The sequence below is a fragment of the Cyclopterus lumpus genome, chromosome 5 (genome assembly GCF_009769545.1).
Source record: "Cyclopterus lumpus isolate fCycLum1 chromosome 5, fCycLum1.pri, whole genome shotgun sequence".
NCBI classification, from domain to species: domain Eukaryota; kingdom Metazoa; phylum Chordata; class Actinopteri; order Perciformes; family Cyclopteridae; genus Cyclopterus; species Cyclopterus lumpus.
The window spans coordinates 8662502-8685899 of NC_046970.1; the positions used below are offsets into that span (position 1 = coordinate 8662502).

The 23398-nt window shown below is 40.6% G+C and overlaps 1 protein-coding gene across 1 annotated transcript in view; it reads right to left on the minus strand.

Annotated features, from left to right (window-relative positions):
• The window catches only part of LOC117730639 (copine-8-like), a 55701-nt gene that overhangs the window by 15417 nt on the left and 16886 nt on the right, over positions 1-23398 (minus strand). Inside the window, exons 3-4 of the mRNA XM_034532480.1 lie at positions 18462-18508; positions 4551-4654 (exon numbers count right to left, since the gene is read on the minus strand). Of these exons, the coding sequence (XP_034388371.1) occupies positions 4551-4654; positions 18462-18508 (151 nt within the window). The remainder of the gene's footprint in view (positions 1-4550; positions 4655-18461; positions 18509-23398) is intronic.

Sequence of the window (23398 nt, forward strand, 5' to 3'; positions counted from 1 at the left end):
AATAGCTACCAAAACCAATGATGCACAACCCTTTAGTGCAGTGGTCACCAACCTCTTTAAGCCCAAGATCCCTGACCTCTGCCTTGGTGACAGGCAAGATTTACCTATTGAGGTATTGAGAGAAAAACACTGTCCAGACTTGACTTACAACTTGAGGCTTTTTATTTGGCCTCATTGTGATTCAAATTGATGACTTAATTTCAGTGCAACATAAAAAGTAAATTATTTGTTTACCGCACACAATATGAACAAGAAAAAACACATTTGCAATGAGCAGGCTGGATGAACTACCAATATTAATGTTGTATTTATCAACTGAAGCTACAACACAACACTGACAACATTCTCAGTCAGTTACTAATGTAAGTTCAGTTCAGCTGTGTCCAATCACAATGCCATCAGAAGTCATGTGACTCCAGTCTGTGAGCGGTCTGTGAGTGCAGCCAGTCTGAGGCAGTCTGTGAGTCGGCTCCTGGATTTTGATTTGGTGATTTTCTGAACTCCACTTACGCAGTTTTCGGGACAAATCTGGCATTCATGAACATTTTTCTTAGAAGATAATAACAATAAAGTGCAATCTGTGAACAACTAAACAAAACAAGTTCAAATATTTGGAAATAAAGAGTTTTACTGAGTTTTACACTGAATCTAAAAACAACAATATTGTGCAACCTGTGCAAAACTAAATTATTAAAGATATCTGTGAGCCATCATATTTTATCAGCATGAGAACACTTCGGCTGTGTGAGAACCCATTTTCAGGCGTTCATGAATCAGGCGATCAGAGATCTTTTCTTTCGTTGATCTTATGAAGTCCGTAAGAAAACATTTCAGAAAACACTTCAGAAAATGTTCGAGAATGAGGAACAATGTGTTTCTGAATTTATTTTCATTTCATTTTGGAGAGCGATCGACGGGTTGGCGACCACTGCTTTAGAGGGTGTGTATAAGTGTGTGTATGTGTGTTGCCATTGTGTCTGTACTACTTAATAATTCAGTATTAATGATTTACTTTGTCAGAAGATTAAGACGGATCCCAGAGAAGGAAGCTTCAAGCTCGACCCTCAATGTCTTGAAAAGCTTCCACTGACTTACTGACTAGATTGACTCTTACGCAGGCAGTTAAGGACAATTGATTTTCAGATTTCTGATTTCATTTCCAGCTCATTTTTTTTCTCCTAATTCAATTTGAATGTCTCTGGGAACACTTCAGCCTTATTTGAAATGACTATTTACAGTCTTGTCACGCTACAAGTTAGGCTTTGCCTTTGTCTCACTGCACCCCAAAATCTACGATAGTGACACAGATTAAAGCTCAAAGGCATTTACGCTCAATGCGTGGCCGAACCAAGGGCGTTCAAACTAAATTAACTGTGAAGAAGCAAGAAGACAACGAGCCTAACAGGCAAAATGCAATAAACCAACACAATTACTTAAATTTCATATTCATGAACTGCTGCATTGTCTTTGTACAAGCCCTGTAAAGATTGAGTATAAAAGGTATTATAAATAAACAATGGTTGAATTTTCTAAACTATTTAATTTAGTTGCAGATGTAGATTTTTTTTTATCTAGATCTACTAAAGCATCTAAAAATTAACTGGCCTCCTTTGTATAATCTCAAGACATGTAAATAGTGTTTTTATCAGTGAACAAGTTGTGACAAAGAGTCTGAAAAGCTCTGATCGCAGATACCAAGTTACAAAAATACAGAGGACCACGACCCAGCGGCACCACGCATTGGCCGTGGTTGCATCATTTTCTGGCTTGCAGGCCTCACTTGCGGCGAGTATAAACTAAGCTTTGGTCTCAAGCCCTGAACCCTGTGTTACCTACTGTAGAATAACAAGTTCCATCACCTTTTCAGCATCTTGGGATTGACTTGTTACCAAAGTATCGGTTCTCGTGACATCTCAAATTTCTAATATCACTTTGTCTAAAGGCCGACACTGGAAAGTGAGACTTGGTGATTTAGGAACTACACACAGGTTGGTTAACTACTATGGCTAGCGCGCTAATACATTTGCATGTTCACCGAAGTTAAAATTGACATGAAAACATTGTGCAGATTTAACAGGTGTCTGTCCATTTAAATGTACCAGGCAATCTCAATGTATTCAATGAAACAATGAGGCTGGCATTATTATATATTTTCCTTATTGTCAACAAATCCAATAAAAAGGCCAAAACCAACAATGTATGGATGGGTCCAGTCACCACTTAATACTCTGTCTTCCACAAACTGTCTAAATTTTAATAAGGAATTCAATAAAGGTCAATATATGGTTTCATGGGGAGATATTCTCTGGGTCAATACGGGCATTTTTTTTAATGGTTCACTGAATGGGAAATATATCTAATGGAAATGTGATGCTAGCTTTATTGTACTCAGCGCTGCTCTCCTTTACTGCGATTGTTTGTTTATCTAAATTGACCTCTCTCTTGATGTCTCTAAATGATCACACCAGGTCAATTTCAGGAGTTAAATTAATTTACAGTATATCAAATCAATAAGTCTAATTTCTTAATATTGGGATTTATTGCCAAATACATTATAATTGTGCATATTGTTTTTATAACATTTATCATAGAAAACATACATTCCTAAAATGTAAAAAGAGTTTGTGTCAAGTCACTATTTGATTGGGTTATCAATTGGAGTAACTCAAAAGTAAATCAATAACTGAGTCTGTAATGCAGTGGGGCATACATGATCAGTAATACAGGGGTAAGATGGAGTGCCAATTGAAACTTGTAGAAGACTATTAGCACTACTGCTAAATAAAAATCCCCCCAATAGCAATAAACTTTACTTTATCTTAACTTTAAGCAGCCAGAGTGGGGGTTTAGCTCGGATTATAGAGCAAACACCCCCAGATATTGCATTTCAAGGGGTTAATGAAAATACAACTCCTGGCATTTGCTCCTAATGTTCTTCACAACTGTTTTGGAAGAAGGAAATAACAGAAGGAATAGGCAAACTTTTATATTTTTAATTTTTATCAGTGCATAGGATCTAATTCATGCCCATGTGAAGAGTGGTTCAAAACGTTACTGATAAATATATAGGAAAGTAAAGTAACTGATAAATATTTAGAAAAGTAACTGACAAATATATAGGAAAGTAAAAAGGTACATTTATAGGAATTACTGGTTAATATTCGGAAAAGTAACTGACTTATTTAGAAAAATAAATAAACTATACAAATTTTAAAAAAGTTTTAAGTTTGAGAACATAATTTGGTGTGGTGTTTTGTCACCTTGTAATTTCTAATAAAGAAATTAGTTTGGTTGTACTAAAAAAAAAAAAACTTATAAAAAACGATTGTGATAAGATTGTTGATTGATGTACATATGTGTGCCATATTGGCCATCTCCTATGTTAATCTTTTACAAGGAAAAGTCAGAAGCCAAAAGTGATTATTGATTTTTAAATGTTGTTAATATTGCTGCTTAAGTGGTAATAACCAGTAATAACATCGCTATTTACACTGGACACAAATGTAAATATGTCGATAATTAATCGACATTTGAAGTTCTAACATAACAGACAGCAGAGCTCATTGTGCTCAATTGCAGATGCAGTAAGTGAATTTCACTTTGAATTCTCTTCATAATACTTTTTAGAATTTTAGGCTTCGAACAAAACAAAACAACTTTAAAATGAATGGAGCTCTGACAGATGACATTTCCATTTTTAAAAAGGTGGAGACCAAAGTTTTAGGATAGGACTTTACTTGTATAGCGCTTCTGACTACTCAACGGGTGTTAACACTACTTGTGATCATTCACCCATATTCATACACCGATGGCACAGCTACAGGAGCAATTTGGGGTCAAGTGTCAACATGGACTAGCGGAGCCAGGGATCGAACCGCCTATCCTCCGCCAGCTACATGGTACTATAATGTCCATGCGAGAAAAAAATCAGCAATAAGTAAATGGAAATGTGAATAGATTAAATGGAGCAGTTTTTATGATTTTTAGGATATGGTTTTACAATATTGACTATATTTTATTTTTTGTTTGGGGTTCTCCAATGACATTTATAACAACGTTTGATACTGCTCATTTACTATCTAACAATTTGATGATTGTCATCCAGTCAAAGAGCTTTTTAATAGTAATCATGTCACAGGAGTAGCGGCACGAATAGGACCCAAACACCGACAAATAGTGAACAAAAGGCAACTTTTCCAATGGACTACCTCACCCCCGTGATCATAACAGGACAAACTGACAAAGGGGAAAGACACAAACAGGGATTAAATACACAGGGCTGTTGCAGGTGATTGGACACAGGAGGAAATAATCAGGGACCTGGCAGACAATCACAAGGACAGGAAGTGCAGGGAAACAGAGGACACAAGAGACGAGGACTACAAAATAAAACAGGAAACACAAAACAAACTACAGATCCTGACAAATCAGCTTTGACTGGAGGCTTCCAGACCTAGTGGGTACGAGTCAGCTGGCCCAAATAAGAGGCTTGATTGAAGTCATTCCCTGGTATGACAAAGGAAACAGACAGCGGCGATGTTCCCACTTACACATCATAGCGAAGGTTCTGCTTCTCCTCAAAGAAGAAATCAAGGACAAACTTCCTCACAAAGTCGGGGTTCAGCGTGTTATCGATCACTTCTGTCCGACCGAACTGGTGGAAAGACAAGAGAGAAGAGAGGAGGAGAAAGTCAACATCAGGGGAAACGCAACACAGTAGGTGGGTAACTCCCACTCTTTTGGTGCTTCTTTTGTAGGTTTTTAAGTTCTCAACCAGAACATGTTTGAGAGAATGTGACACACTGAAAAGAAGTCCTAACCTGAAGTTATTTGCTCGAACTTACTTAGATAGAAATGACCAAGTCACATTAATCCTCTTTTCTTTTTCTTTTTTTGCTGTAAATGTCAATGACTTGGTTTTCTCTGGTTTTGAAAGCTCCATAAAGGCTATGAAATGCAGGATGAGCTGTGACCTGTAACACTGTGATGAATACATAAAGCATCCTCCGATCAGGGACTCTCCTGGTGATTGCTCTACAATTACACACTGATACTGAGGTAATAAATCAAGAGACAAGTAGAGTCATTTTCCCATTGACTTCTATACAACCAGAGGAGCCGCCCCCTGCTTGTCTTAAATGCAATATTTAAGACATTATTTTACACTATGATGGTTAAACTGTGTAATTAAGCCACGGTTCACATGACTCCCTGGTCATTTTATATATTCTAAATGCTCCTACGCTGCTGATTTAAGGCACTTTTTGGCAGATATAAGACTTCAGGTGAGCGACATGACTATAGACAATCTCATCAAGTTATCTGGAAGGTGACAGTGATGAGTTATCGATTTGACAGGTTCCTATAACCCCCACTTCCACCTCTGTTCCTTCCCCCCTCTGTGAGTCAAACTCCATACAGCAGAGACAAGAGAATCTTCTCCATCATCGGGTTTTGATCTCTATGGGTGCACTTCGGTCAGAGGTCCTAACGTCAGCGGCTACTGAAGGCGTCATAGGTATGAGCTTGGATTGTACCAGTACAGTTGTTAGAAATATGTTTTCCCAGCAATGTAAAATAGATATTAGAGAATTGTGAGCTGTTATCACTAGCTCTCAGTAGCTTATAATGCATATCTAAAACTACTGACAAGATTAGTTTGAATCCATAAAAATACAATCTTTCATTTCCGTATCATTTGACATTGTGTGCCTTTATTTTAAAAAGCACTATAAATGACTAACAAAGTAAAAGGACAACATTTAGAATTTCTGATGGTTTACAGACTTCAGAGCGGTTGAAATAATTTTTAGGACAATGACAAAGATAGGGCTGCACGGTGGTGTAGTGGCTAGCACTGTCGCCTCACAGCAAGAGGGCCGCGGGTTCAATTCCCGGTCGGAGCGGTCCTTCTGTGTGGAGTTTGCATGTTCTCCCCGTGGCAGCGTGGGTTCTCTCCGGGCTCTCCGGCTTCCTCCCACAGTCCAAAGACATGCTGCAGGTTAATTGATCTCTAAATTGCCCATAGGTGTGAATGTGAGAGTGAATGGTTGTATGTCCCTACATGTGCCCTCGATGGACTGGCGGCCTGTCCAGGGTGTCCCCTGCCTTCGCCCTATGTCAGCTGGGATAGGCTCCAGCGGTATTGAAAATGGATGGATGGATGGATGGATGACAAAAAATAAAAAAAGTCTGGATCCTTGTAGACCAGTTGCTATAATAGAACAACAAAGGGATCTCTATCAATAATAATATGGAGAATTTGCTATTAATATAGGTGGCAAAAAAGATGTGAACAGTGATCTCTAAAAGTTGGATTTGCTCCCTTTGTTCTTTTGTGCTGATCTGATCTGTGATCCATGACTCTGATCCATGATGAGGTCTGAAGCATGAGTTTTATGATCCGTTGTACCACGAGCCACAGGTGAGTTCAACATCACAATTATAATGGTCTCATTGAAGGAGGCAACACAGCTGCGTATTATACAGATTCAAATGATAAAATATATGTGAAGAACAAGGCAACAGGATAATTTATTGTCTGCAATACATCCCACAATATGACGAACAGTGGTCATCATCTGATTGGCTTTACGGAATGCTAGCCAATCAGCACAGGCTATCAGGCTTGATGATGCTGGAGCCACTGAGAAAGACCTTGTCTTTTCTTTCTACTGCCGATGTTTTATGTTTTTACCAACCCTGTCTTTTGTTACTTATCTGAGTTATGTGTGAAGGTTAGGATAAGATTACAGCTTCAATTAAATGTTATCAACGCAAACGAGTCAACTCACTTCAGACCTTTTCAGCATTAAACTAGACCATGACCTTTCCATCTAACGTCAAGTGGAAAGAGGATCACACAGCCATATACTACACTGGGCAGTGCAGACTCAGAGAGAAAGCCTCCTTCCCTGTACAGTGGAGCAGTTCTGGGTAGCGGCCGGTTTCTTCCTGCCACTGCTGACAGCTGCCAAGACAGCCCAGCAGTCACACCTGCAGCACCACAGAGCCCTTTATTTCCCATTCCCTTGGGAACTGTTCTCACAGTGGGGGGGGGGGACCACTTGGCTCATTGTTGCATCACAGTCTCTTGATGCAGCAGTGACAGCATCATACTGCAAGACTATTCTGCCTGCTGCCAGTACATTTTTTTTTTTAAAAACACAAAAACAAGTACCTGCAAAGAGTACTTTTTATTTTTTTTAAAGTTCTAAAAAGCTGTCACTATTTTTGTTTTTGTTTCTTTGAGACAGAGAGAAAACAATCCGAGAGCGGGGAAATCACAAGAGACAATTAATGAAATCCACTAGCAAAAAATAAAAGGTCTTGGATGCATGGAATTGGTTGGAAGCAATAAAAGCATTTCTGTTTTATCAAAGAAAAAATGGTTAACCAATTTCAACTGGTGCAGGGAAGAATACATATTGTACATACGCCTGGGTATACAGAACATAACTACATGTGTGTGTGTGTGTGTGTGTGTTGCTGTTTTTGCTGTTGTCGTATCTTTCAAGCGGCAGTGATGTTGAAGAATGAGGATGAAGGAATCTCCGCGGACACTGTTCTTTCTGGTATAATAGAGTTTATTACAGAGAGGAATCACAGGTCAGGACGAGCGTCTAGATCGCTCGGAGAAGCTTCTTAGCCAAATGGAAGATCTACTGTCCAGTGCGAGGCAGCTAAGTTATATAGGGGCGATATTGTGACAAAAACTGGGGGTAACACACAGGAGCCTCTAAACCAAACACATATGTTTCAGACCCAAGAGCGAGCACCATACATCAAAGCGTGAGATAACATACTGTCATGCAGAGGCCTCTAATCTAAGCACACACGTTCCAGACAGGCACAGACCCCCCCTCCAACAGGTCAAAGGGCATTATTTTGAGGGGCCACTGACCAAAAGCACATGTGAATCGGTATGTTGGAAATCGATCTTTTAAGGCAGCTGAGAATACACCACACTGTGATGAAAAAAGTGTTTTGTGATGTGCTGTTGGAAACGGTGCATGAAAATTGTGTTCATTTTGGTGTAAGAATAACATCACTGTGTCCTGCGCTATTTTCTTTGACCTTGTTTGAAACATGGAATCATTAGGTCTCTAAAAGTATCTTATGCATCATCCATGCCAGCTCACTGGTAAGACAAGTTCATTGTCATGATCCCACTGTTGTCGTTGGAGTTTGTTCCCTGTATTGGTTTAAAAGTCCTCTCCTCTTATCTCGTTTAGTTTTACTCCCTGCTTTGGCGTGTTTTCTGCCTTGGGGATTGAATGCTGAGCTTTTTAGAACCAGTTTTTTTTATTAAAGCTCACCTTGATTTCAATTCATCCTGCCTGTCTGGTGTCTGACAGTTGGGTCCTATCTGAACTTCGCCTTGAAAACCACTTAAATATCTACCTAAAGTGCTTCCTCAGAGTTCACAAACACGAAGCAAACAAAACTTCTCCCGTGCTCTGAAAATTCAAGCAGAAGTGCTTGAATTTATCATATATTTTATCAGTTTATTATCATTATTAAAAGAAAACACTGTTATTGTCTTATTATTAGTTTAATATTCATTTGAGGAAGGTTAAAGTCTCCTGATATTTTTCCTGCAACTTTGTTACAATGCCCTTTGTAGACAAAGTTGAGGGTTGTGGTTATAGAACTGGGGTTACAATAAAGTAACCCTAGTTCTAAATCACACAGGGGCCCACCCTCTACTAGACTATATGGGTACTGTGGGTTAACTCGTGTTTAAAATGTTTAACTAAGGTAATAAATTAAGTGTGAAGTAGAGTCAAGACTTCTATACAACCAAAGAGTCGCCCACTGCTGGTCAGTAGAGAGACACTATTTTTTTACACTATGATGGTTAAACTGTTTAATAATCCACAATTCACGTGACTCCTTGGTCTTTTTACATATCATAAATGCTCCTACACTGCTGATTTAAGGCACTTTTGGGCAGCTATAAGGCTTCAGGTGAGTGGCATGTGTCTCTCAAACACTCAAAACAAACCCACGAACACACACACACACGTATTACGTGACTCACAAGACAAGATTTCAGCCCCCAAACAAGAAGTGTATCTCAGTGCAGGAATCAAAGCAATATCAAAGCTTCTTCAATTCTCATAATAGTTCAACCGTGACCTATATAACCACAGTTATGGCCAAATCCGTAATCCGTGTGTGTGTCTTTTAACACATTTGTCACATTTGTATTTCTCAGATTACTTTTCTCCTTTTATGTGTGTGTATCCCTGCGTGCACGCTCACTTGATTTAAATTGCCCCTTGAGGGCCGAATAAAGTATTTTGAATCAAATTGAATGTAAGTACCTGGATCACACGATGAGCAACGAACACCACTCTGCTGCAAAGTAATGAACAAAAAGTAATGAGTGCTGGTGGACGTGTCCCTATTGTCCTTGCAGGATGCAGAGTTGCATCACGTTCAATCAAACGCATGACGCAACAAAGTAGTAGAGGAGCATCTAGGACCCTTTCTTGCTGTGGCTGATGAGTAAAGCGAGGCTTGAGGTATTTCTTGGGGGGTGGGGGTGAGGGGGTTCCAGTGCACGACAGTCCATTAAATTCAGCATGTGTGTGTGTGTGTGTGTGCACACCTCCCAGCAGCACTGTAGCGCCGTGGCAACCGGAACAGCTTTTTTCTCCATTTGAGTCTGCTGCATCTGTAATGAAGTGTCTCCAAAGTCAAGGAGATAGTAGACGGACGGAATGAGGACAGAGAGACGGACAGGGGGGAGAGGGAGTTTGTCGTTTGTCACAACAAGTCAGGGATCCAGAAACGCACGTAACACTCCTGGTAGGACTCCTGCTACATCTTGGATCAACATTCAACATGGATCCCGAGAGGACTCTACGGGATTGATGAGGTCAATTGATTCAGAGTCAGTAATGAGCTGATCCATCAGTTGACCAGTGGATGGAACAGTGGGACATGTGGTGGTGGAGGTTGGGTTGTTTAGCCCCTCACTCAGCGAACCAGGTCCAGCCCAAAGAATCACTAATCTTTCCTGTTATCCAATACCTTGAACATCACAAGTTAATAATGAGCAACCCCAAACATGTTGTCTTGTGTCATTATTTATTGCTTATTCATTTGTTCAATTTGTGTATTATTTGTTTATCTAATACTATTTATAATGTTTATTAATGATTATAAACTTCATTATTGTATTCTATTAAATCTTAATGTATTGTACCAATGTTGCATTCTGCAATTGGATAAGGAGGACACAGCAACTTTCTAATACAAACTGCAATGACGTGAAACCCTAATCAGAGACAGATCGGTACGCAGCATGATTTTCTGTATCTGACATTTTTTGAAGAAAATATCAAGGCTTGGATAAGATTTTGGATTAAATATGAACAGCGATACAGGTTTACAACTGCTAATATAAATAAGGATGTCCCTAATGGCATGTAAAAATCGTTTTTTGGGGGATAGAAAATATTTTCCAAACTGGCTGGAATCTGGTTAAGATAAAGCCTGATTGAATGAAACTGCTTTCTGATCAGTAACACATATGATTATTCTCAAAGTTCTCACCAAAATAAATTTGTACCTAGTGTTAAACAGTTGCTAAGGATATATATAGTATTTGTTGAGACAAAATTGTGGAATTCTCTAATCAATTTTGCCATTATTAAAGTTTCATTTCAGTTCCTCATCAGATCAGCTCACTTGACGTTGGCTAAAAGACTGCAAAGACTGAAAACACGTAGGAACTTGACAGTATTATTAACAATGAGTAGAAACATGTATTTAAACGGTTAATAAAAATGAATAGCACCCTGAGGTAAATTCATGCATAAGAAGAGACAGAAGAGGAGATAGGTGCTCAGTGTATCCTAAAACATCCTCCAGCAGCCTATAAGCCTATAGCAGCATATCTAGGGGCTGGACCAGGGCAAACCTGATTCAGCCCTAACTATAAGCACTATTAAAGAGGAAAGTCTTAAGTCTATTCTTAAATGAGGTGACTGTGTCTGCCTCCCAGACTGAAAGTGGAAGCTGGTTCCATAAAAGAGGAGCTTGATAACTGAAGGCTCTGGCTCCCATCCTACTTTTTAAGACTCTAGGAACCACGAGTAGCCGCGCATTTAGTGAGCGCAGCTCTCTAGTGGGGCAATATGGTACTACAAGCTCTTTAAGATATGATGGTGCATCACCAATCAAGGCTTTGTAGGTGAGGAGAAGAATTTTAAATGTGATTCTTGATTTTACAGGGAGCCAGTGCAGAGCAGCTAATACAGGAGTAATGTGATCTATTTTCTTAGTTTTTGTGAGTACACAAGCTGCAGCATTCTGGATTAACTGGAGGGACTTATTAGCATGCACCCTGAGATCAGAGCATATAACATTGAGGTCACAGCATATAACCCTAGATTCAGAGCGTAGAACCCTGAGTTCAGAGCATAGAACCCTGAGGTGAAAGAACAGAACCCTGAAAACATGTACTATTTCTACAAAAATACACACTCTACAACCAATCTGACATTGACCTTCCATCCCTTGATTTTATTTCCTGATAATCAGTGGATATGCACAAAACACCTCTACGGGATAAAAATATAAAAAAGCCACAAAGTTTATTATCTCTTGACATGAAGAGATGGCCAGTCAACATCAACACAGCAAAAAGATACTGACTGATCCTGATTTTTAGAGGGAGAAAAGTTTCAAATGGCCTACGTTTAAGAAAGAACTGCTAATAAGCCGAATTATTTCTAAAATGAAAAAAGAGAAAAGTGCTATATTCAGTGTTTTGGATAACAAGCCCAACACTAACAGAAACGAGAGGTAAAGTAGAAGATTTGTTTCATGAAATGGCATATAAGTCATCTCACACACACACACACACACACACACACACACACACACAAGAAGTATCTTTTAATTAGCTGTTTTAGACAGCTTCTCCTTTTGTTTGGGACGTGTTATGTGCAGTTTCTTCTGTCACCCACAAGAGTCTTCGTTTTTTGGCAGAAAAATACTTCTTTTTTTTTTAAATCCGCTTTAGTGGGAGAATTAGATTTCTGCTAATTGCATCAAAAAGTGCCTCGAGCCAAATCTGCCAATGTGTTCAGCCGGCCCACACGCTACAAGCTGGTGACAATATGCGTGACACAGGGAGGACGGCAGTTTCCTTTCGCTCGTTGACAGGCAGCTATACGCTAACGTCCGCGGAGACGGTAAAAGGAGGAAGTGGGCCGTTGAGTGGCACCTGGAACCATTGGAAGATCTCCAACTGTGGCTGCACGCTAAACTGGCAAACCCAGGCCTGAAGACTACTTTGCTCTTCAATCAGCTCGGATTTATAAAAATAAAAAGGCAGTGGAAAATACATTCACGGCAAAACCACGCGCCGCTGTAATCAACAGTTAAACGCCCCGGAAATTCCACTGCAAAAGGAGAAATGATCTGGCCCGCTGCTGAGATGGGAAGGTGTCGAAGGGAAAAAAGGTTTAGGATGCTCCCAGATAAACTTTGATCTTTTCTCAGGGGCGAGAGGTGTTTTATGATATTTTCCAACTATGATGTCTCTGGTTAGATGGAGGCTTGACAGTTTATCCTGCACAGTTTCTAAATCTGTGAAAGGATTACTGCTCTATCGCTCCAAGCAACCTTAAATCTTTCCCAGCAACACGCTCTGTAGTTAAAAAAAGGTGTATTGCCTCTATGTGCACAACAGAAACTTCTTTCAGTCAATCAGTCAACCTGAAAATAGTTAACCGTGAGAACCAGTCTAAAAGAGTGATAAGGATAAAACGTGGAAATGTAATTAAAAGATCCACACAAAATAAGGTATAATGAAGGAAGATGGGTTCTTACTGATAGTTTATCAGTTATTATAGAATTGTCTTTAATCTTGTCGTGAGCAGAGAAAGTGCATTTTTCAAAAAACATTTTTCAAAAGTGCTTTTTTCAAAAAGTGCATTTTTCAAAAAACATTTTTCTAAAGTGCATTTTTCATTAATGCATTTTTCAAAAAAGCAGGAGTCCCCAGGGGTCTGTGTGCACTCAGGTAAAAGTCCCCACCGGGATAGTAGTACAAGAACACACACACACACAGTGGATAATGAAAACATAAGCACTTCACTGCAGCCATGACCAAGCTCTGCTGTATCTCTATCTGCTATCTGTCACACTTTCACACTTTGCCGGTCAGATGATCACATACACCTGCAAACTGATCTAATTCAGTTTCAGTTTATTTTGTATAGCCCAATATCACAAATTACAAATTTGCCTGAGAGGGCTTTACAATCTGTACACATACGACATCCCTGTCCCAGGACCTCACATCGGATCAGGAAAAACTCCCCAAAAATAACCTTTGACAGGGAAAAAAGGGAAGATCTATACTGTTCCATGGGCACATTGACCGCCACTTTACAGTGTTTGTTTGTGTGTGTGTGTGTGTGTGTGTGTGTGCCGCTCTGCTGAAAGCCTCCTCTCCCTGTGAGACTGATTGAGGCTCACTGAGATCTGTGTATGTGTTTGGACCCCCCGCTGAGGTGACACTGATTTTCTCCGTTAGCACAAAGCACAAATGACTGCAAGACATGACTGTGATGGCTGGGCAGAGAGGAGAGGTTTTCTTTATGTTTGCGTTTGCACAGCCTTAGTGGTGCGGGCCGACCTCCCGAAGCATTTCGCATGCTTTTTCCAATTTATGAATTCTTATATCTGGCTTGGAGGCTTCACAGAGGGGCTTAGTTTTTATTACATTCTGTTTGCTATAAAACTCTCTGATCAGTAGGACCGTCACAGGATATTTCGCTTCACGCCTGCTTAAACTCTTTTAGTTGTGGCCTTAGTCGAGGAAAGCATGGGCCATTCTATTTTTAGCTCTAATGGGAATGACTAAATGCTTTTTCTGTTGAAACAATAACTAAGACTTTTAGGCACAGATAGTCCACACTTAAAATGAGCTCACACAAAATACTTAACTAACGACTAGTAACTACTTGAATTAATCATGAATTGCAGTATTAAAACACGTTCATAAAGCACCTGTTAATCATCTATACATCCTTAATAATTGGTTTGTATATATCTATATATATATATAGGTATATATATTACTTAATTTACAAATGGGGAATACATAATTTATAAAGTATGAAAACCCAATCATGAAAAAGCATTAATCAAGCATCATAGTCAAGCATAATCAAGAATAAAACATGTATAACTGTGTTTATGAAATGCATAATGAGTGATAATGTTGGAACAATGCTTTTATTAATGATGAATTAAGTGTTTACTCATACTTAACTAATGCTAACTGGCGTGTAGTTATTATAAAGTGTTACCCCAATAATTCTTCATTTTCAGATTATAACGATCATATTTGTCTTCATAGTCATCTGATAAATGCAGCACTGTACTAGTTAAAACAATATTTAACAGTAGCTGAATGTAGACCATAAGCTTGAAATCATTTTAACTGAAGATCGGACTTAATAACGAAGTGTCTTAAAACTATAAGATCTGCAGTATAATCGTACATTTTGAACCAAATACATTTTCAGGATGGAAAAAGTAATGCACATTTTGAACACGACCAACATCCCACACAGGTCTGACAAGGCACCAACAGAGAGAAACTACCACCGTTTGAACAAACCCCACTGCAGAGCACTTTTAGCACTGACCCGGCGGCAGCTGGTTAACCCGGAGCACCAGGTTGGTAGAAGAAATGGAAAATTAAATGTAATGTAAATCAAAGTGAAAACAAAACCAGGCAGGTAGAGTCACTCAGAACTGTAAGCCGCCCTTCACATCGAAATGTTCTCGGACAAAACCGATTTCTGACCTGCCCGTTTTGCCCATACCGATTGTCTTTCTAGGAAACCAATTCAGCACAGAACATTGTGCACTTTTAAGCAAATAACCACTGCATCTGAGCTGTGAGTCCACTGACTTCTGGGACTTCCTGTATCTTGCTGAGTATATTCTTTAAAGAGGTTTCTCTGCTATATTACTACTGTATCTGCTGTATTTAGGTATACTAGAATGCTAGTCTGTACTGTCTTTCTAATTTGAACATTTTGAGCTGCGATTTCTTGCTTTTTTACACAAGTGACTGAAAAGTCAACGAAACCAGCTAGGATTTAAGTATTTGCTCTGTAATCCAAATCTATTAGGGACTAAACTATATTCTACTTTTTACCTTGAGGTAAACAGATCTTTGTCCTTAATCAGTTTGGCAAGAATTTCACATTCTAGCAAACTGAGACTTCACTGGTAGCAAGGAATCCCCTGCCTGAGTGCCGACTCTTACCAGTATCGATCGATAAGTGGGCAATTCCTTCAACGACCTGTGGGTGGGCTCGACACAGCTGTAACTAATTATCGCCAACTCGGGTGTATAACCAGGTTTGGGCTTGTAGCGTCAGGGAAGACGCCTTGTATGAAGACTCGGAGGATAAAGACCTAGGAGTCTTTCGTGGGAGTCTTTGGTGGTGGCTGAGGGCGGCTGAGTATAAACATTTCCCTGTGATAATGTGTTTTCTTTCCATACCTGTGTGCACATCTACTCGTAGATACTATAGACTGCGGACTTGGTCACACATGCATCAAAATCCCTCCTCTCTTATTTATCCCACCCACTCCACACAGACCCAGCGCCTCGTCACAGGGGGCCTCTGGAACTGCCAGTCAGCTAACCGCAAGGCGGACTTCATCTCTGGTTTCGCTATCAAGCAATCGCTGGACTTCCTGGCTCTCACTGAGACTTGGATCACACCAGACAACACATCAACCCCTGCTGCTCTCTCCTCGGCCTTCTCCTTCAGCCACACACCCAGACCCTCTGGTCGGGGTGGGGGCACAGGTCTACTCATCTCACCCAAATGGAGTTTTGCTCTCTACCCGCTTCCATTTACCCCACTGTCTTTTGAATTTCATGCAGTGACGGTTACTCATCCGGTTCAACTAACCATTATTGTTCTCTACCGTCCACCTGGCTCCTTAGGAGACTTCTTGGAAGAACTAGACGTCCTCCTATCAAACTTCCCAGAAAACGGCCCCCCGCTCATCCTTCTGGGTGACTTCAACATCCAGACAGAGAAGTCATCGGACCTGCTACTCTTACTGTCTTCCTTTGCTCTCTCGCTCAGTCCTTCCCCTCCTACTCACAAAGCTGGCAACCACCGTGACTATATACAACCCTCCCTCAACCCTTCTACAAAGCCACTTTGTTGACTACTTTACAAAAAAGATAGACAACATACGCTCCTCATTTACTAATCCATCTTCTATAACTACACCTCCAGTAACTTCATCTTCTTCCCCCTCGTTTTCCTCTTTTAACCCCCTGTCTCCCAATCAAGTTCTTACCCTGGTAACTCTGCCTGCCCAACCACCTGCCCCCTTGACCCCATCCCGTCTCACATTCTACCGGCCTATTGCTCCTGACCTTCTTCCCTTTCTCACCCATCTTATTAACACCTCCCTCTTAACCGTCTGTTTCCCTAACTCTCTGAAGGAGGCAAGAGTCAACCCTCTCCTGAAGAAACCCACTCTCGACCCATCTGAAGTCAATAACTACAGACCTGTCTCTCTCCTCCCCTTCCTTTCCAAAACTCTAGAGTGCGCTATTTTTAACCAAGTCTCCTCCTATCTCCACAGCAACAACCTTCTAGACCTCCACCAGTCTGGATTCAAGGCAGGCCACTCAACAGAGACTGCCCTCCTTGCTGTCTCTGAGCAGCTTCACACTGCTAGAGCAGCCTCTCTCTCCTCTGTCCTTATCCTTCTAGACCTTTCCGCTGCCTTTGACACACTGAACCACCAGATCCTTATTTCCTCCCTCCAGGACCTGGGTATCTCAGGCACCACACTCTCACTCTTCTCATCCTACCTCACCGACCGCACTTACCGGGTAACCTGGAGAGGATCTGTGTCTGAGCCTTGTCCTCTGACTACTGGGGTCCCTCAGGGCTCAGTCCTTGGTCCTCTTCTCTTCTCTCAGTACACCAACTCTCTCGGCTCTGTCATTCGCTCGCATGGCTTCACCTACCACAGCTATGCTGACGACATCCAACTGATCCTCTTGTTTCCCCAATCTGAAACACAGGTAGCAGCACGAATCTCTGCCTGTCTGACTGACATCGCTGAGTGGATATCCGCACACCACCTGAAAATTAACCCGGACAAGACTGAACTACTCCTCCTTCCAGGAAAAGGCTCTCCCACCCACAACCTGACTATTAACTTCAACAACTCAGTGTTGGCTCCGACTCCGACTGCCAGGAACCTCGGTGTGACACTCGACAGTCAACTCTCCCTGACTACCAACATTACCGCAATAACACGCTCCTGTAGGTACATGCTGTACAACATCAGGAGAATACGACCCCTTCTCACTCCTGGTCCTGGTCCAGGCTCTGGTCATCTCACGGCTAGACTAATGCAAATCCCTCCTGGCAGGTCTACCTGCTAATGTCATTCAACCACTACAGCTCATCCAGAATGCAGCTGCTCGACTGGTCTTCAACCTCCCGAAATGTACCCACACTACTCCGCTCCTCCGCGACCTTCACTGGTTACCGGTGGCCGCCCGCATCCGCTTCAAAACATTGGTACTTGCGTACCGTGCTGCGAACAGATCGGGTCCGGTCTACATCCAGGACATGGTCAAACCATACACCCCAGCTCGTTCACTTCGCTCGGCTTCTGCCAATCGGCTTGTAGCTCCTTCACTTCGAGCTAAACACTCAACAAAGTCACGACTGTTTGCTGTGCTGGCTCCTCATTCCTGGAACGAGCTCCCCATTGACATCAGGACAGCAGAAAGTCTGTACATCTTCCGTCGCAAACTAAAAACACATAATTTTCGACTATACCTTGAATAGGGAAGGTAGAGCCGTAGTAGCACTTTAGTAGCACTTAAATGTCCCTTACTGATAGCACTTTGTAGTTTAACGTTATTGAAGAAATTGTACTTGCTTGATTCTTGTTGTTCTGAGTTTGGACTCATGGTTTAATGCACTTATTGTAAGTCGCTTTGGATAAAAGTGTCAGCTAAATAACATGTAATGTAATGTAACATGTAATGTAGATGTACGAAAAAGAAAAAAAAAGCATTGTTGTCGTTTACAGGTCTGCATCGCTGGGTCAAACTTCTAGAAGAATCAGACAAGAAAATCGCAATCGGCGAATCTCCAGATTCAACTATTAGTGAACTAATATATCTAATATTTTACTAACATAATGTTTCAAATAAAGACTATCAAAGTCCTTCCCTCATGTCAGGACCATTTTTCTTTTTGTCAGTTGCCAGCTGATCTTTACTCAAAGCACACACTTTGTAATCAGCCCAGTTATCCCTCTAATCTTTAAACACTGACAAATTAATCCACGAATTCTGCATTTGAAATCAAAACTACCATTTCATATGCACTGCAGGATTTAAAAGACATCCCACTCACCTCTCTCCACTCCTTGGTCCCCAGGCCTTGCACGTACAACACCACCACTGAGAAGACAAAGCAAAAAATATGTTTAGGAGCGACACACTTTTTAAATTTCAAGGCATCATGAAGGCAGGTAATCACAGGTGCAACACAGCTACTGAATTCTGATTTAAAGAATTTAAATTTAAAGCAAAATTTGTCTGATGTGTCCTTTAAGCTCCGCTTAATGCATTGTGTTCAGCAGCCTGCAGTTCAGTCAACATATCACAGATGTGTCACGTGACTGTTGGTCTCAGCTGAGTCAATCATGATGAGGAGCTCAGAATGTTATGTTTTTTATAGAATTTTTTTAAATGAGACATTTATTATAAAACTGCTCTCCGCTTCACTCCACTCCTCTCCCCATTCCTCTCCTCCACTCTCCCCATTCCATTCCATCCCTTCCCATGGTAATGGCAGTCTGCGTAGAGAGCGCATCATGTTTCTGCTTCACCACGACGACCCCACCACCACCGAGACCCGTACATACAAAAGAAATAAAAAGCAATGGAGGGAGGAGGGAAAACAGGGTCAAGCTAAATTAATAAATACCGAAACGGAGAGAAGGAGGCTGAGAGTTTAGGAACGGTTGAATAACTGATTCCATTTGGTAGAACGTGAGAAAGTGAAGCATTTAGGCTGTGTGTGTGTGTGTGTGTGTGTGTGTGTGTGTGTGTGTGTGTGTGTGTGTGTGTGTGCGCGTGTGTGTATGTGTGTGTGTGTGCGTGTGTATGTGTGTATGCGTGTGTGGTGTTGTGTATGGTGAGAACAAGCATCCATAATGACCACATATATATATATATACACATGTGTATATATACTGTATATATACGCATCCATATATACATATACACATATATATATATATATATATATATATATATATATATATATATATATGCATATATATATACACACACATGTGTATATGTATGTATATATATATATACACACATATATACATATACATATGTATATATGTATATATATATATATATATATATATATATATATATATATATATATATATTAGGGCTGAGCACGTTAACACGTTATTAATCCATTAATGCCGACAATAATTTCTTCTTTTTTTTTGCATTGGGAGAGGCTTAATGCTGCTGCACCGAGAACATGGAGAAATGCACTCAGCATTAGAAACACAACGAAAGAGAGCCCATCATGTTTCTGCTTCACCACGACGACCCCACCACCACCGAGACCCGTACATACAAAAGAAATAAAAAGCAATGGAGGGAGGAGAGAAAACAGGGTCAAGCTAAATTAATAAATACCGAAACGGAGAGAAGGAGGCTGAGAGTTTAGGAACGGTTGACTAACTGATTCCATTTGGTAGAACGTGAGAAAGTGAAGCATTTAGGCTGTGTGTGTGTGTGTGTGTGTGTGTGTGTGTGCGCGTGTGTGTATGTGTGTGTGCGTGTGTATGTGTGTATGCGTGTGTGGTGTTGTGTATGGTGAGAACAAGCATCCATAATGACCACATATATATATATATACACATGTGTATATATACTGTATATATACGCATCCATATATACATATACACATATATATATATATACACATATATACACATATATATACACATATACATATATATACATATATACATACATATATATACATATAAATACATGTATATATTTACACACATACATATATATATACATATATATATACAATATATATATACATATATATACACACACATGTGTATATATATATATATATATATATACATACACACATATATACATATACATATGTATATATGTATATATATATATATATATATTAGTGCTGGGCACGTTAACACGTTATTAATCCATTAATGCCGACAATAATTTCATATTTTTTTTGCATTGGGAGGGGCTTAATGCTGCTGCACCGAGAACATGGAGAAATGCACTCAGCATTAGAAACACAACGAAAGACGGCGCGTATGAGCCTCAAGACGCTCTGTCGATTTGTATGAAACGGAGCGGACTACAAAGATGGAGGCGGGGTTAGTGTAACTACTTTATTTTTTCAGAGGCTTTACAGACTAAAAGTCCCCATGCACAGTAAATTACAGCTGTGTTTTTATTGTTGTGCTAGACCTGCTCAGAATTCATGGCTATCCCACAAAAACAGACAAATGTCCATGTTCATGTCAGTTTTGCTCAGGGGAAAGGGGACTCAATTGGGTTTACATTTTTAGTTTATGTCTAAGCAATATTCCAGCCCAAGAAATACTTAACATGATGCACGGACAGAAGGAGGAGTGGGAACCCTTTCGGGGCCAAGCAATGTGTGAACATTCTTACGTACAGGTTATGTCCTCCTGTGAAGGGCTTAGCGGCACACACTATTTGGAAGTACAAAAAAATATATATATGTTTGGTTCTTGGGTTGGATAATTGTACTTTTAAATATGCAAATGAGACAACAGACTGCCCTAGCGATGCCTTTTGTACTCCAAAGTGCAGAATTCTGCGCTGCTTTTTTGTTGTTGTTACATGCACATAAATAGTCAGAAAGGTCAGTTAATTTGGAGAGACATGGAGAAGGCCACAGGTGGCTGCAGTGAAAGAGATAAATGTAATTTTATTTTAAGACCTTAAAAAAAATCTAACAGCATATATTTTTATGCAGAAACTGGGTCACGGAGGAGCTTTCTAAAAAGAGTCTACATTTCTGTGCTAAACATCAAAGCAGCAATGAATGGTGGTTTGGGGTCTTTTTTTAGTGTGAAGGCAAAGATTTTTGATCATCAATGTGAGGAGAAACCCATCACGCTGGGCTTTGCCTGGTCAGTGCTGTCCGTCTAAAGGATGTGAGCAGATATCTGGCATCAACTGAGATGAAGGCACAGCCGAAGCCGACCGCACTCAGCCGACAGAGACTGTAAACACAAGTCATCCCACACTCGGAGCAGGAACAGTCCAATGCAGAGAAAGTCGTTGCGCGGCCCACTTGTAAAGGAGCTAATGTGCAACAGCAATGCTGCCCATGAGCCTCGTCCTCCATCAGTTATCAAACCACAACTCAATTTATCGGTTTATTAGAATTCTGGACTAGATTTAGTAAGAACCCGCCACAGTGCTGAACTCGTAATAAGACGCAGCTGATATATGAAGTGCACTCTCAGGGGGAACATTTGTTTGTAACCTCTTTTGAAACAAAAAAAAGGTATATGGACTTCCAATAAAAGGCTGCCATTCAAGCTGATTGGAATGCAAACTCTCAGAGAGCTAGCAATAAAATCACTCCACTGCCATTATTGAGTCATCATGTGAGCTGCTTCCTGTTTGGGAGGGGTTGTTATTTTGACCTAACCGTGATGTCACCGTGATGATCTTTTCTTAGGATTTATGGCATTTTAACTGTGTTATACAGCACAAAAGACATTTCTGAGTTATCCCTTCCTCCAGCCATGGTTGTGCTGTTTCCAGAGAGATGCAGAACATATATATTTCAGTGAAAATAAAGGCCACAGAGAGCACCCCATAAAAACATTACAATTTCATGTTCGTCTGTTGAGGTTTAGATATTTCAGATCTGCTATTTGCTGCCAGTCAGACAACACGTGACCTCCAACACACAGTCAGTCAAGTCCCTCAGTCAACCTGCGTAGAATCAATACAGAATGGGACAATTTTTTGCCTCTGAACCGAGTCAGGTACCCACAGGCGTGGGTCTATCTGGTGAGTGCTGTGTGACATTATGAGTACGTATCGACCCCGTCCTGTTGTGGCCGGATGCCACGGAGGGGTCTAACCAGGCACATCAAAGAGCTGAGGAGGCATCGTGGCCACAGCGAGTGACTTTCCTCTGCCTGTTTGAAGTTCAGGACCCCTCGGACACGATCATTACCCTCCATCATGGTCACCCACCTCTCCCAGAACAGGAAGAAAGGCGAATCTATGGGGATGTGTCAGATGTGTCAATAAAGGATGCATGGCCAGCTAACTGAGTGTGTGTGTGTGTGTGTGTGTGTGTGTGTGTGTGTGTGTGTGTGTGTGTGTGTGTGTGTGTGTGAGCTCGCCTCTGATTACCTAACCGTCCCTACCTTACTGCGTTCTGTCCAAAATCTGCAGCCACGTTTCTCTTACGGATTCTTCAATATCTACCAATACCATTTCATAGCTGAATAATAACATAGTTCTGAAAAATCCCCAACATGGTCGTCAACTGATGGTGCCCTTTAACACCTTTAAAATGATATGTAAGAATGATGTTAATCATGAATCTTAATTAAGAGGCAGCAGATAAATCTGATAACTGTCTGAAAAAAAAATATTAATTTAATGACTGGAAGTAAGTTCATGAATGACAAATCAGCACATTAGAAGATATCTTTAATCCTGACTGATAGCTGCAGTAGAAAGTCTCCCTTCTTCCTGCCTGTCACTGCTTTTAATCTCATAAAACTCTATGAAACGACTGTGTTAAATGTTCAGTTTATCACAGTTGACATTTACCTCACATGAAGCAACATTTTGCCAAATCAGAACATTTACTCGAGCTTGATGGCTTCGTAAGAATTTTATCATAATTACTGAACGAGATAAGAAAGCTGGAGTCTGTGAATCAGATCCAGATCTACACACAGACGTTAGATAATTGGGCTTCTATCACAATAAGAGTGTGAGAGTTTGTTTGGTGTGGGGCTGTGAGATTAATGTACTGAGGACATACAAAAACACCAGACTTCTGTGGGACCTGATGAGGTGGTGCATCAAACACATCTCAATTGTTTTGCCCTAGAATAGATGTGTATCTTGTCTAGGTGCCATGTCGTCTGCTCAGCTACTGCAGCTGAGGGTCTCTTTCTGCCCTAAAAATGGAGAAACCAAGAGGAGAGAGAGAGAGAGGCTGAATAAAGAGCTAGATTCATAAGAGTTATTTTAGGC